The sequence below is a fragment of the Tarenaya hassleriana genome, unplaced genomic scaffold (genome assembly GCF_000463585.1).
Source record: "Tarenaya hassleriana unplaced genomic scaffold, ASM46358v1 Cleome33, whole genome shotgun sequence".
Lineage (NCBI taxonomy): Eukaryota > Viridiplantae > Streptophyta > Magnoliopsida > Brassicales > Cleomaceae > Tarenaya > Tarenaya hassleriana.
The window spans coordinates 1,209,577-1,222,372 of NW_010966459.1; the positions used below are offsets into that span (position 1 = coordinate 1,209,577).

Here is a 12,796-nt window from a genome sequence, read left to right on the forward strand (position 1 = left end):
CGCGGAGCCCATGATCAGAAGAGACGGACCCAGTGAGTCGCTGAAACAGCAGATAGATAAAGTCAGAGATCGAGCAGAGACCACAATGAATAGGACAGATCAAACGAGGATGAAGTAGAAAATGGTTGATGGCTTTCGCTTACCCAGACCGCTTGCGATACGAGTTCGGATCGGCGAATCTACGATCATGGGGATTCATCGTGAGATTTGGCTGCTTAGGGTTTCTTCCGCACGAAACCTACTGCGACAGCTTCGATCGAAGTGAAACGTGTACTTCTCGCAAAGGAGGATGCCAAGGAAAACATCAGGTGGGAGCGCGACTACTTGAAACGCGCGTCCCGATAACAACTGCGTTTGCTTTTCATAGTGACAAAACGCAGCGTAACCAACGTTTGCTCTGAAGTTTCATTCCATTAGTAATAGATTCTTCCAAATGTCTTTTGAATTTTATATTTGCTCATTTATTGTTCCTTTGCTTGTGGAATGTAAATGACATTCACGAAAGATTCATCCTAATGTTTTTAGATTTTTATAGTTAATTGAGCATTTATAAGTTTTTGCTTGTGGAATGTAAATGACATTCAATAAAATTAAAATAAAACTAATTAAATTAATAATAACTTAAGTATCTTGATACATTCACATGGAAGATATGTTTTGGATGTTTTAACAAAAAAAAAAAGATATGTTTTGGGTGGTAAGAATCTAAATTTATTAATTACCGGGACGCTTTTAATTTACTTGAAAAAGTACCAACCGAACGCGTTTTCTTTTGCCTAATGCAATGAAATTCGAATATTCGGGGCTTAAAATTCGAATTGACAAAAATATCCCCGATTTATTTCGTTTCCCTATACGCATGGGGCCCGCGATGACGTCACTTACGGCTTATAAAAGCATGCGCTACCGCTCCCTCAATACTTGGTTTAGGACACCAAAACCAGAAATACGATCCCACCATCTTCTCCTCCCCCCTCTAATAGGTAAAAAGCCTAAACCAGAAGCTTCGGAAACCCTAAAAATGGTGGCCGGCACTACGAAGAATTCCAGCGGCAGTCTCAAGTTTCTCTGCAGTTATGGCGGAAAAATACTCCCCCGTTCTCCCGATGGCAAGCTTCGCTACGCCGGCGGTCTCACCAGAGTCCTCTCCGTCGACCGATCCATCTCCTTCGCAGGTTCGTTTTTTCCTCTTGCCAAAATTTGTTCCCATTTTCGTCCGATTTCTTTCCTATCCCCCGTGTTTCCCTTATTGGAACTCTCCGAGTTGAGCTCTTGATTTCAGATTCTCGTTATTCCTTACGATTTTCCTGTTGATTTTGGTCAATAGAGCGAGATTCATTTTTTTTGTTCCTTGTCTAGCAGAGCTGATGGTGAAATTGGGGGAATTCTGCGGATACTCCGTTGACCTGAAGTGTCAATTACCAAACGGGGATCTAGAGACTCTGATCTCCGTCAAATCCGACGAGGATCTATCCAACATAATCGAGGAGTACGATCGCGTCTCCGGCCGCAAAATCCGAGCGGTTTTGTCCCTTCCGAGATCACATAAGCATGTATCTCCGCCGCCGAGCGGCAACCAGTCTCCGAAATCGCCGTTCTCCGCCGTGGCCTCGCCGCCGACCTCTCCGGCGCACGGGATGTTTCTAAATCCTCGTGTTTGCTTGCCTCCAGCGGATATTCCGAGCAGATTCCGGAGAATATCTTCGGAAACTCACTGTTGCAGCTGCCAGCTGCAGAGAAATGCTAGACGGATCTGGTATTGACGGAGAGAGAATTTCCAAAGCCGCCATAGACGATGACGATCAAGAAGAAGAATTATAAGAAAATTTAAGAATCGGGTTTAATTTCTGGTCTTGCGAATTTCATGGTGTGCGGTTGTAAAAATCTGAAGAAAAAAAATTAAGAAAAAGTAATCAAATTATGGACATCGGAGGCGATGGTCAACGGAGAAGACGAACTTTTTGAACGTCCGTTAACCGCCGTTAGAGTGCCGTTAAGGCAGGTGGGCACGAACAACGCTACTTTTTGTAATACGTGGATACGTGGCCACTGTTCGTGAGGCCAAAAGACGCCGAGTCAGAGACGTAACACGTGTGTGGTTCCGTGGCGGGTTTTCGTCACACGTGTCTCGCTCTCCAGATTCCGAGGTTTTCGTTTCCATTCGTATTTCTCATATTTGATTTCTTTTTTTCTTTCTAAATCCATTTATTTTTTTAATTCGTTTATGTTTATTTTATTTTTACCCCATAACTAATTTCTGTTCTGTTCCTTCCTTTCTCTTTGTCTGTTCAGGTTTAGGAAAAGGCCACGAGGTTTGGAATACGTCTCTCGCATGAGAAGTTGGTTCTTCTTTTGGAATTAAATTTTTTTTTAAAAAAAATCTCCAATTCAAGAGAAAAAATAATTAAATTTTTATAATGATTATTATTATTTAGCACATGGAAGGAAGGGGTCATACATGGACCTGAGAAAACGGGGAATTAGCATAATAATTAAAAAAAGAATATTCCATGAGTTGGTCCGCCATACATAATTAAATCTAATGGCATAAATAAACAGATGAGCCTTTCTTAAACGACCCTCATAATTTTCGGGAGAGACCATTGACATACTCTAATGGGGACGCCGACCTTAGACCATCTAAAGAAGTGAAAGCTGTCCGAGCAACTAACTTGTCTGTTTTCACACTACATTACAATTTGGCATCATTTTATATAAATTAATTTAGAAGATGTTTTCATGGTAAAATTTAAAAATATCAGACCGACCAACCGGAGATTTGCATTTTAGCTACGAAAGTGAATAGGAATAATCTTTTTTTTTTTTTTTGTTTGTGTTTGGGTTTGTGCGAATAAAAACAAAAGTTAAAGCCAACATCATGGACGCGTTCTTTATACCAAGAATTGATCCGTGGAGAATACTCAACGTCGGGAATATTCCACGTTCTCCCCAAATGTGCCACCATCTGACTTTTTCTTTGCCTTCACACCATGTTTTCATGCTCGAAATCTTCAGCGTCCTGACTCAGACAACATTCACTGTCTGAGACAGATGTCTTCTTCTGGTTCTGGAGGTAGGTGGGTCCTTTCTGGTTATAGACAGTTGAGGAACAAATTACATACGATGAGGACCCAGAAAGCTTTACTGGACCAGGAGCCTCACAGGATTAGGGAGGTTGATCGAAAGGTTAGTATCATGATGGGTAATGAAGGGGACAAAGTAGATAAGAAGAAGCGTTGTAGCCTCTCGTCTTCCCCCATGTCTCTTAAAGGGTTACCTCTCACATGTGAAGAAATGCAGAATCCATGGCTGCTTCTACTTCCCTAATTGAAAGACCATCATCAAACCTCTCTTCTCCTCTTGTTCCCCAACATAGACAACATTCTGGGTGTCTGAAGAGCAGAGAACCTAATTGAATATGCCATCATATGTTGATGTTGTTCAACGCTAACAGCAAATCCAGAAACAAGATTCCAAATACAATATCAAGAGTGCCCTGAGATCTTTTCCTCCTTGTTTCACAATTTTAATGTTCCATTGCTTCAATCGGAACTACTGGACTGGACCCAGTTGCGCCATTGCATCATCTCCTTCACACTATTTACTAGAGACACCTCGATTCATAAATAAAAATTGAAACTTTGCTTTCTTTATGGTTCTGACAGACAAAAAAAAACGGACAGAATTGAAAAAAAAGTTGCTACCTTTTCTTCACATCCAGCTTCTTCCATGGCGATAATGATCCCCTCCATTCCGCGACTGTGGCCACTGTATTGACAGGGGGGAAAACGTCGGCATTGTCTCTTCATGTCCGAAACTGTAACATTCTCTCTCCCTCTATCTCTCCATCTTTCTCACATTCTGCGTGGTGTGATTTTCATCACATCATCTTTCACTCTTTTTTGGGTTATTGTTGCAGCTAAATGAGATAGTATGAATACCTTCAAGAAAAAGCATAGTTTACATACCAATCTTTACCAAAGCCATGACCTTTGCATGGATAAAGTGGAAAAGATATTCTTTTCATGCTCCAGAACAATCCAACAACAACATCACCAAGCCTAGAAACAAGATCTACCTGCTCCAATCCACCAATGCAATACACCATTATCAGATTTCCAAGAAACAGGTGAACAAAACTACATCTGATGCCTACGACATCACCTCCTAGGGCTGACAAGTGTTTCCACCCTTATGCGGTGTGGATGCCAGGATTGGAGAACAGAGCATGGATGTGGATGCCAGGGAGTTCACCCCACAGACGCAGAGGAAGATGTTGAGATTTTCGGCAGGGAGACTTTCAGAAAACGTTAAGCCCGGGAAGGATGAACTTTTGAATGATGGAGAACACCAAGAAAAGAGTATGCAATAAAGATGGAGATGTGACAGTTGCAGTCAAGAGTGGTGTATGTATCTTGCAAATGAATAAAAAAAACTGTGCAAAACGAAGGTTAGTACATCATGCAGGCCCGAAGAGCTCGGAGATTTTAGGATGCGTTCTGATATGATGGGGGCATGTGTATAGAAGATCTTTTGCTTCGGAGTGTCTTCCCTGTAGGAAGAAAGCTTCAAAAATGTTAAGGTATGCAATAAAAGACGGGTAATCCTTCGAGCTTAGTGCTTTCAGGAACTCCTTAGCGTCCTCCACAGTCCCGAATTCCGCAAGGTATCGATCAAAGGGATTGGCATAAGCAGGGTAATTTTGCTTCTTCATCATCCGAAGAAGATCCAATGCTTCTTCATATTTCCTGATTGCTAGCAGATTCTCTATAAGATTCCTGTATGTGGCCTGCCACGGCTTTACATTGCCCGTCTTCACGGTCTCTACAAAGAACTTGTATGCATTCTCAATCATATTTTGGCAAAGAAAACCGTTTACCAGGACATCTAACAGATCCGAATCGATGTCAAAACCCTTCTCTCGCATCTTTTCAAAACAGATCAAGGCCTTATCCACTTCGTTGGCCGTGCAATGGCCTTGGATAAGAATTGTCCAGGTTTTTATGTCAGGAACACATCCTTGTGCTTCCATATGATCGAGCACTTTGCAGGCTTCTGAAAATCTTTTCGCTTTACACAGTCCGAAAACAAGTTGGCTGTATGTGATGTTATCGGGCTCGTATCCTGCATTTTTCATAGCATTCACCATCTCCTCAGCTTCTGCAAACATCCCTACGCTTGTTAACGACCTGTGTATTCCATCGTAAAAAGCCTTTGAAAGAGAATAACCTGTTGATTCATACTTTCTTGCTACTCGAAATACCAAATCCAAATCTGGATCAGGACCGACTGATAATGCCCTCAGTAGAAGAATGCAATCCTGTGTAGATGGTTTGAACGGGCCATCCATCATAAAATCGTAAAGCCTGACTGCATCGGCCATCATCCTAGATTTCTGCAACTGCCTTGAAATTTTTTTGTAAGTGTCCAAATCCATCTCATGCCCTGCATTCTTCATTTCATCAACAAAACTCCAAAATTCTCCAACCGAATTAGGCCTTGCCAAGACCCTCAAGATTGCGTTGTAAGTAATGGTATTGTGGCTATAACTAGAAAACCGGCCAACATAATGGAAAAAGTCCAAAGCCTTCAAGGGATGATCCCTAAGTTCCTTCAACGCCCTTATCACGAAATTATCCGACAACACGAGTTTCATATCCTGCAATTCTCTCTCAACCTCACTACCCCATTTAGCCCTCGAAACAACATCAGACACCCTTTTCACGACAGCATCCATTGCATTCTCCTTAAGCATTCTATCAAAGAAATGAGTCAAAGCCACAGAATCGCTGGTCAATTTCTCCTTCCTAAGAAAAGATTGAATGGTGGAATACGTCTCCTCATCCAAATAAAACCCTCCTTCTTTCATCTCTCTGAGAGTAACCCAGAACAGCTTCATGGACCGATGCTGCACCAAAATCCTCAACATCAAGCTATATAGCGAAGAACTCGGACGAAGCCCTGTTTTCCGGATAACCCATTTGAAAAAGCAAAAACTTTTTTCTGGGTCCTTGCCCAAATTCCTCAGAACGTAGATTGCAGTCTCGTGACTCAGGGACACGCCCGATTTCCCCAACTCGCCCTCTAATGCATTGGACCAATCGTTTTCGAGTACCAACTGAGCAATCGAGTTTTGTTCCGAAGAAAAGAAGCGGTACTGATACAGAAATCGATTAGGGTATGCAAAAGCATCAAACCGCGAGAAGGAGGGAGAGAAACAAGGAACCTGATTCCGGATTGAAAATGACCGAGTCGAGATGAACGAGTAGACATGTCGGAGAGATGCAAGCAGTGCCTTTGATCTGTTCATGGCCGCTGCGACTGTGTTCTCTGCGTTGGAGGAGGAAGAAGAACACGGGATGGGGTTTGGGGTTTAAGCAGATCTTGGAACGGTGCGTATTGGTGACAGATGTCGTTTTCGTGTGTGTGTGTATATGTGTGTGTTTGCGCATATATCCATGTATTAATATATAAATGTTATGAAAAATGGAACTTTGAACAGTGTTTGGATTTACTTCTTTTTCCTTATTAATATGTCAGACAATATTGTTGCATTATCGATATTTACAACTAAAAAAAATCTCTACAATTTGGTTGTCTTCAAGATTTATAAAAGAAAAAAAGAAATATTATAACTTTATCATTCATGCTCTATTGTAATGACACGTGTCAAGTAGGACGGATCTACCCATTTTTTAGATTTAAAAAAACGTATATAAGATTGTAGTATATAGCAACAATACATAATGGATATATTTTATATAGTTTTTTTTAAAAAAACTACACGGTTCTTGAAGATATTCTATCTGTAAAAAAATTATAAATATATGTATATTCAAAAAATATAAATTTTTAGATTTTAAATCTATTTTTGAATTAAATAGTATGATTTTATTAAAAAAATTATTGCACGAGTATAGATATTCACGGATATCCATTTTTCATGAGATAGAAAATAAGATATTTTTTTATAAAATCCGTAGAGACGAAAATGAGATCGGATATCTCCAAAATTGTTGGTACCCGATCCGTATCGATGGTCGGTCCCTGCTGCTACTTGCGGGGAAGTGAAGTGCCTTCAAAGCCAAGCACAAAACCTCACTCGCTTTTTAACTTTTCCCCATCAGTCCGACCACTCCTTTTATACAAAACCCATTTTCATTGATCGTTAACTCCTAAATTCTATTTTAGAGAAAAAAAAAAAAGGAAAGGAAATCGTCTCTCTATATATAAACACATACATACATGTATACGAGTATCTTCTCTTCCCTTCACTTCCCATCTGTCTGAATTGAAGGACATTTGACCAGACCAGATATGCTTCTTCTTCCAGATCTTCTTCCCTTGGAACATCTCTTTTCTTCTTCGTTTCTTCGTATTGATAATGGAAGTTGTTTCTGCCCCCGTTAGATCATGTGGCTGTTGAATTTGGCGGCTGTTGGAGGGGGAATATGTACTCCTCGTCCGATCTATATATATATATATATATATATGTATAGTTGAATGTAGTGCTTGTGATTTGAATTGGTCACTCTTTTTTACAAATAATATAATAATATCGAGAATTTGCTTGTTAGTTTGTTGAACATTTACGGGATCGAAATTAAGTGTATGGACTGCTTTAAAACATACGATCTTGAATCTGTGTCCAAACTCTGCATGCGCTTTTTCACCACAACGGAGTAACGCCATTGTACGGAATCTTGATCTTGCATGTCGTCAGAGCCCTTTGACAGATCTCGGGAGCAAAATCCTTCAAGAAATCCGAAACTACACGTTCTTGATTCATCCTTAGCTCTTCCATCTCATGTTTCTGATTTATCAACAAATACTCGAGCGTCTCGGCTATCTCAGCGATCTTTACTTCATCTCTTAAGTCGGTTTCTTCGGGCTGTCGGGACAGTTTAGAACCAGGCCGTGGCCCGAATAGTGAGTTCCCGGCCGCCGTTGAAGCCTTGGGCGAGGACCAGAATTTTCTCCCCGATGGCAGTCTTTCGAGACGCAAAGTGGCCGGAGATGACAAGCACTTGTTGATCACGAAATTCTCACGAACGTTTTCATGGTTGCTGTTATTATATCCAGAGGGAATCCAGTCCGGGATATGCGAACGTATCTCCGCATCGATCATTTCAGCTATCGTCGAGACATCTTGGTCATCCGTAAGATCCAACTCTTCCACCATTTCGAGAGCGACCGAGAAAGAAGTGTCCGCCTCTATGTCGAATGGGAAGTGAATGTTTCGGACATGACCTGGTAACAACATATGAATGTGTTGTCGTGACTGTCCTGTCGCTCGCATAGAGATCTAAAAAGTTGAGTAACTGAGAAAAAAACCTGCGGAATCGGCGATACGTAGCTTCAGGAAAATCGTATTGACGTCCTTACGCTGGCCTTCTACCGTTAATCCGATACCCGAATCTTGGATTAATGCATCTCCAATGTTCTTCTTTCCATTGCAGCAAGCTTCTGCATCATTTTATGGTCGATATATATATACACATATATATATAGCATAAAGAAGTTACATAAATTTGAGTCTCATTGCTCTTATAACAAAAAAGATCGAACCTTTGAGAGGGCCCTTAAGATGCAACGGACAGCCTATGCATCCGATATCTCCCTCGTGACATTGGAGAAAAGGATCATCCAGAAGCTGCTCGGCTGAAAGGCGGTCCGAGACCTTAGCAATACACTTCTCTATGAATGTTCTCACTCGGATATCCTTCACATTGGCTAGCGAGGCCGGCTTAATTCCCTGCCAAAGCATTCTCAAAGATCAAGCATAATCGTATATCGAATAATTCTTGTGTACAATCGAAGAAGAAATCACTTACCGATGTTACTTTCTTGTATATTTGAGCGGCATTGGAGCATTCGAGATATGGATACTCAAGGGTTACCAACTCGAGCAAACACATCCCGAAGGCGTAGATATCCACGAGTTCATTGTAATCCTCTTCATAAAGCTCCGGTGCCATAAACTCGGGAGTTCCTAAACGATTTCCACAATTTAGAAGGGCAGATCATACCAAACACAATATCAAAAAAAGGCATCTTGGATCATGGAAGAAAACTGACCGATGACGCTGTGAGCAGAACGAGCTTGACGAAGAATGGCGGCTAAGCCGAGATCTCCAATTTTGACCTCGCCTTGGTTGCCATTAATGAAGATGTTATCACATTTCAGATCTCTATGGATCACTGGAGGATCATGGCTGTGAAGATAAACAAGACCCTCCAGTATCTGTCTCGACCATTTCTTCAGTGCTCTCAGATCAACCCTCTTATGCTTCTTACGATACCTGCGTGTGTAACATCAACATATACATACACATATACATATGTAAGAGACAGATACCTCAAAAGGGTTTTCATCAAATCGCACCAGGAGAACAAACACGCAGCTGTTCGAAGATCTACGCCCATAAATCAGATAATCTAAAAAAGGGGGGGAAAGTGCTCACTGGCGGAGGGTTCCGGAGGTGAAAACCTCGGTGATGATGTTGATGGTTTTGTGTCCGGAATCGATCCAAGAGGCGTAAAACTTGATTATGCTTTTGTGGTTAAGAGTCTTTAGCAAGTGAACCTCCGAATACAGACGCTCCAAATCCTCGGAGCTGCTAAGAACGTCGTCCACTTTGACTTGGTTCCACGCCACTTCAATCCCTTCCATCTCGTCAAATGCCCTGTATCTGTATTCCTTTCATCAAGGGTCACTGTTATTTTCTCCACTTGCGTTATGGTAATTCATATATTACACCACACGTCCCCGGCACAAAAGATTTCGAAAATGCACAAAAATAAAAGGATACACTTTTTTGAAAGATCCTCTGCCCAGAACTTCTTTGTACTGAAAATGCAAAAGAAAAAGGTCGAGCTTTAGAAAGATGTGAATGAACAAAACGTTTAAGAAGGAGAAAGAAAAGGGTTTGTGAAGGGAACAAACTCGGCCATAGCGACCGGTCGGATCGATCTCCACGAACTCGGTGTCGGAATCTTCCGCGTCTTGTCGCATGCTTCGATTCGTCGATGTCCGAACAGAAGGATTTCAAGCGATGAGGCAGAAGAAGAAGAAGAGTTTCGTGGAAACGAAGCGTTATGCAAATGCTTTTTAATGCAGCTTCGGGATTTAATTGCGGTTGGGTGTTAGAATTTGCATTGAAATAATTTTATAAATACGATTTATAAATTCCTCTGAGAAACAATCTCGGAAAATCTCGATTTTCTGAATGGGGAAAGGTCACACGATATAAATAGGCAAAGATCATTCATGCAATTTGCCATAAAGATCCACGTGACAATTCCACGTGGCACAGATGGGCTGTTTGCCTCTTTCGCGCCTTAGATCCGGTTTTCTTTCCTTCCCGTCATTTATTGCCATGTGATAAGTTATAAATTCGGTTTAGTCGGGTTTGGTCTGGTGTTTCATTCTAGTATTATACCGAATTTTCATGGAGAACGGATGAATTGTGGAAATTTTTTTCTTTTTGGGTTATTTTGGTATTTATACAATTTAGACACTAAACCGGTTTGATGCTCCAATGAAACCATACTTTTATACGTTGACCAAGTCCGATCTCAAAGGGATATGGAAAGCTATTGCGTGTTAAAGGGAACTCGATGTTTCCTCTTTCTTTACGAGCGAGAAGATATATATGAAATGTGTATGGTGGACTCCCTTCCTTCCATATCTCGACGGTCCATTGACGTTGAAACGTTGTGATTAGAAAAATAATGAAATAATTGAAATTATGTTAAATTGGATTTGCCGTAAGAATATGCAGTATGAACGTGGAATATAACGAGGGATCTTTTATCTAAACACAGTCAGTCAATGAGTCCATGCCCGTAAAATAAGTCGTCGGTAAAGACTTGTTGGTCCACGACCATCTTTCTCCCTTTTGTCTTCTTCCTCCGATGCCATCCTTCATAGCCCCCCACATCGAGGATCTTTGTATCCGATCCATAAATCTGAGCTCTCTTCCGTTTTCTCTCCATCAACAATGGCGGGCACTCGGAGAAACTCGCTCCTCTTCGTCCTTTTCTCAGCTTCTCTGATTTCTCTCTGCCTCGCTCGGACTCCGGCGACGGCCGATCGCAGGAGACTTCGGTTTGGTCGGAACGGAGAGTTCAAGATTCTTCAGGTGGCGGATATGCACTTCGCCAACGGCGCGACGACTCCGTGTCTTGACGTCTTACCCAGCGAAAGACATGGCTGCTCCGACCTCAACACCACCGTGTTCTTGTCGCGAATCATCGCCGTGGAAAAGCCCGATCTCATCGTCTTCACCGGTACAATCGCAAACCCTAGCTTTGCATATCTTGTTTCTGAATCTGGGCACTTGTTCGATTCATGTGGATGTCCCATGGGATTGCGATTCGTCTACTGGAACACCCTAAACCCTAATCTATGGTGATGATTGCAATCTGGGTATGATTTCTGATTCAAATTATTGTCGACTTGTAGGTGACAATATATTTGGGTCTGACACTAAGGACCCTGTGAAATCGATGAACGCTGCGTTTGCGCCAGCGATTGCGTCTAAGAGCCCTTGGGTTGCCATTTTGGGGAACCACGACCAAGAATCCACCATGACCCGACGAGGACTCATGAACCACATAGTCACACTTCCGTACTCTCTGTCCCGAGTGAACCCACCTGAGGCTTCCCATTACATTGACGGGTTCGGTAATTACAATCTCCAAGTTGGCGGAGCTGATGGGTCGAGTTTCCAGAACAAATCTCTGCTCAATCTCTACTTTCTCGACAGCGGAGATTACTCGCACGTACCGTTCTTCGGCGGCTACGACTGGATCAAACCTTCCCAGCAATTCTGGTTCGAACTCACCTCCAAACATCTCGAGGTATGGCTCTTCGATACGAAACACATTAATCTCTGGATCAATGTTTCTGGTTATTGATCATCGTGTTGCAGAGGGAATACATGGAGACGCCAAATCCTCAGACCGGCCCAGCTCCCGGACTAGCCTTCTTCCACATTCCCTTACCCGAGTTCCGGCGCTTCAACACGTCCAGCGCCAGTAAGGGGGTGAGACAGGAAGGCACTTACTCAGCCTCGACAAACTCAGGATTCTTCACGTCGATTGTCACGAGAGGAGACGTGAAGGCGGTGTTTGTGGGTCACGACCACCTCAACGACTTCTGCGGGAAGCTCGGAGACGTGAACCTGTGCTACGGAGGGGGTTTCGGGTACCACGCCTATGGGAAGGCCGGGTGGGCGAGAAGGGCGAGAGTGGTGGCTGCCGGCTTGGAAAGAACAAGAAATGGGAGGTGGGGGAATGTCCAATGGATCAAAACGTGGAAACGTCTCGACGATCAGCATCTATCTGTTGTCGATTCTCAGCTTCTTTGGAGTAAGAGTGGAATGAACACAGCAGGTGTTCCTCTTCTCTGATGATTCAAGAACAACAAAAAGAAAATGTAGGGATCGCTGTGGAAAACACATTATCAGAGATTGTCCTTTTTTTCACTAAACAAATAATAATGAATGTTTTGCCACTAATATATTGATGAAAATGCGAGGCATCGAAAAATTTTATAGCAATAATAAGAACATGTGGAGTGATAAGTGATGGAAATGGATTGTTTTAGAATGTATATTTACTATTAAGTTTTAACCTTTCTTTTAATCTTTTGATGTTTTATGATAATGTATATTATATCTACTAATGCAATTAAAGTTATATTACACATGTTATTTGAATTTGAATTTTATTTGTCATTGTAAATATTTTGTGTATTTCTCTTGGTTCCAGCTTTTTTTTTTAAAAAAAA

At 41.9% G+C, this 12,796-nt stretch overlaps 5 protein-coding genes across 9 annotated transcripts in view; 2 read left to right on the forward strand and 3 right to left on the reverse strand.

The window, feature by feature from the left end:
* The window catches only part of LOC104821489 (DEAD-box ATP-dependent RNA helicase 30), a 4,279-nt gene extending 3,889 nt beyond the window's left edge, over positions 1-390 (reverse strand). The window contains exons 1-2 of one of the 2 annotated variants that reach the window (XR_773085.2): positions 144-390; positions 19-40 (exon numbers count right to left, since the gene is read on the reverse strand). Coding sequence is in view for 1 of the 2 variants with exons in the window: in XM_010552394.2 (XP_010550696.1) it covers positions 19-40; positions 144-199 (78 nt within the window). In the remaining variant the exon portion in view is untranslated. The remainder of the gene's footprint in view (positions 1-18; positions 41-143) is intronic. The other variant, XM_010552394.2, reaches the window with a different exon arrangement.
* A 278-nt stretch (positions 391-668) lies between these two features.
* LOC104821490 lies at positions 669-3,186 on the forward strand. Its single transcript, XM_010552395.2, has 3 exons — positions 669-1,175; positions 1,363-2,147; positions 2,293-3,186. Exons 1-2 carry the CDS (start codon positions 785-787, stop codon positions 1,761-1,763), a joined length of 792 nt encoding a protein of 263 aa, XP_010550697.1. The 5' UTR covers positions 669-784; the 3' UTR covers positions 1,764-2,147; positions 2,293-3,186.
* A 433-nt stretch (positions 3,187-3,619) lies between these two features.
* On the reverse strand, positions 3,620-6,498 carry LOC104821491 (pentatricopeptide repeat-containing protein At3g48250, chloroplastic-like). 4 transcript variants are annotated; one of them, XM_010552401.2, is made up of 2 exons: positions 6,227-6,498; positions 3,620-6,118 (listed from the first exon to the last, which is right to left on the reverse strand). In XM_010552401.2, exons 1-2 carry the CDS (start codon positions 6,308-6,310, stop codon positions 4,460-4,462), a joined length of 1,743 nt encoding a protein of 580 aa, XP_010550703.1. In that variant the 5' UTR covers positions 6,311-6,498; the 3' UTR covers positions 3,620-4,459. The 4 variants fall into 4 exon arrangements, with proteins under 4 accessions (XP_010550703.1, XP_010550702.1, XP_010550701.1 ...); XM_010552400.2 differs by having other exon boundaries at positions 3,620-6,157; XM_010552399.2 differs by having other exon boundaries at positions 3,620-3,941; positions 4,079-6,497.
* Positions 6,499-7,158: 660 nt separating this feature from the next.
* LOC104821493 (probable serine/threonine-protein kinase WNK3) lies at positions 7,159-10,202 on the reverse strand. The gene is made up of 8 exons (XM_010552402.1): positions 9,947-10,202; positions 9,813-9,850; positions 9,465-9,692; positions 9,079-9,302; positions 8,835-8,992; positions 8,569-8,755; positions 8,335-8,466; positions 7,159-8,250 (listed from the first exon to the last, which is right to left on the reverse strand). The coding sequence occupies exons 1-8, from the start codon at positions 10,013-10,015 to the stop codon at positions 7,670-7,672; spliced, it is 1,617 nt and encodes a 538-aa protein (XP_010550704.1). The 5' UTR covers positions 10,016-10,202; the 3' UTR covers positions 7,159-7,669.
* A 643-nt stretch (positions 10,203-10,845) lies between these two features.
* On the forward strand, positions 10,846-12,528 carry LOC104821494 (probable inactive purple acid phosphatase 29). Its single transcript, XM_010552404.2, has 3 exons — positions 10,846-11,292; positions 11,468-11,865; positions 11,937-12,528. Exons 1-3 carry the CDS (start codon positions 11,004-11,006, stop codon positions 12,414-12,416), a joined length of 1,167 nt encoding a protein of 388 aa, XP_010550706.1. The 5' UTR covers positions 10,846-11,003; the 3' UTR covers positions 12,417-12,528.
* The last annotated feature ends 268 nt before the right edge of the window (positions 12,529-12,796 follow it).

Bases quoted from the DNA above. Each gene is read 5' to 3' on its own strand.
- LOC104821493 (XM_010552402.1), bottom strand. From the start codon at position 10,015: ATGCGACAAGACGCGGAAGATTCCGACACCGAGTTCGTGGAGATCGAT. The intron at 8,993-9,078 runs GTCAGTTTTCTT...GAAATCGTTTAG, and splicing joins TTCTGCTCACAGCGTCATCG to GAACTCCCGAGTTTATGGCA. The intron at 8,467-8,568 runs GTTCGATCTTTT...AAAATGATGCAG, and splicing joins TCTTAAGGGCCCTCTCAAAG to AAGCTTGCTGCAATGGAAAG.
- LOC104821490 (XM_010552395.2), top strand. From the start codon at position 785: ATGAAATTCGAATATTCGGGGCTTAAAATTCGAATTGACAAAAATATC. The intron at 1,176-1,362 runs GTTCGTTTTTTC...CTTGTCTAGCAG, and splicing joins CCGATCCATCTCCTTCGCAG to AGCTGATGGTGAAATTGGGG.
- LOC104821494 (XM_010552404.2), top strand. From the start codon at position 11,004: ATGGCGGGCACTCGGAGAAACTCGCTCCTCTTCGTCCTTTTCTCAGCT. The intron at 11,293-11,467 runs GTACAATCGCAA...GTCGACTTGTAG, and splicing joins CGATCTCATCGTCTTCACCG to GTGACAATATATTTGGGTCT. The intron at 11,866-11,936 runs GTATGGCTCTTC...ATCGTGTTGCAG, and splicing joins TCACCTCCAAACATCTCGAG to AGGGAATACATGGAGACGCC.
- LOC104821491 (XM_010552399.2), bottom strand. From the start codon at position 6,310: ATGAACAGATCAAAGGCACTGCTTGCATCTCTCCGACATGTCTACTCG.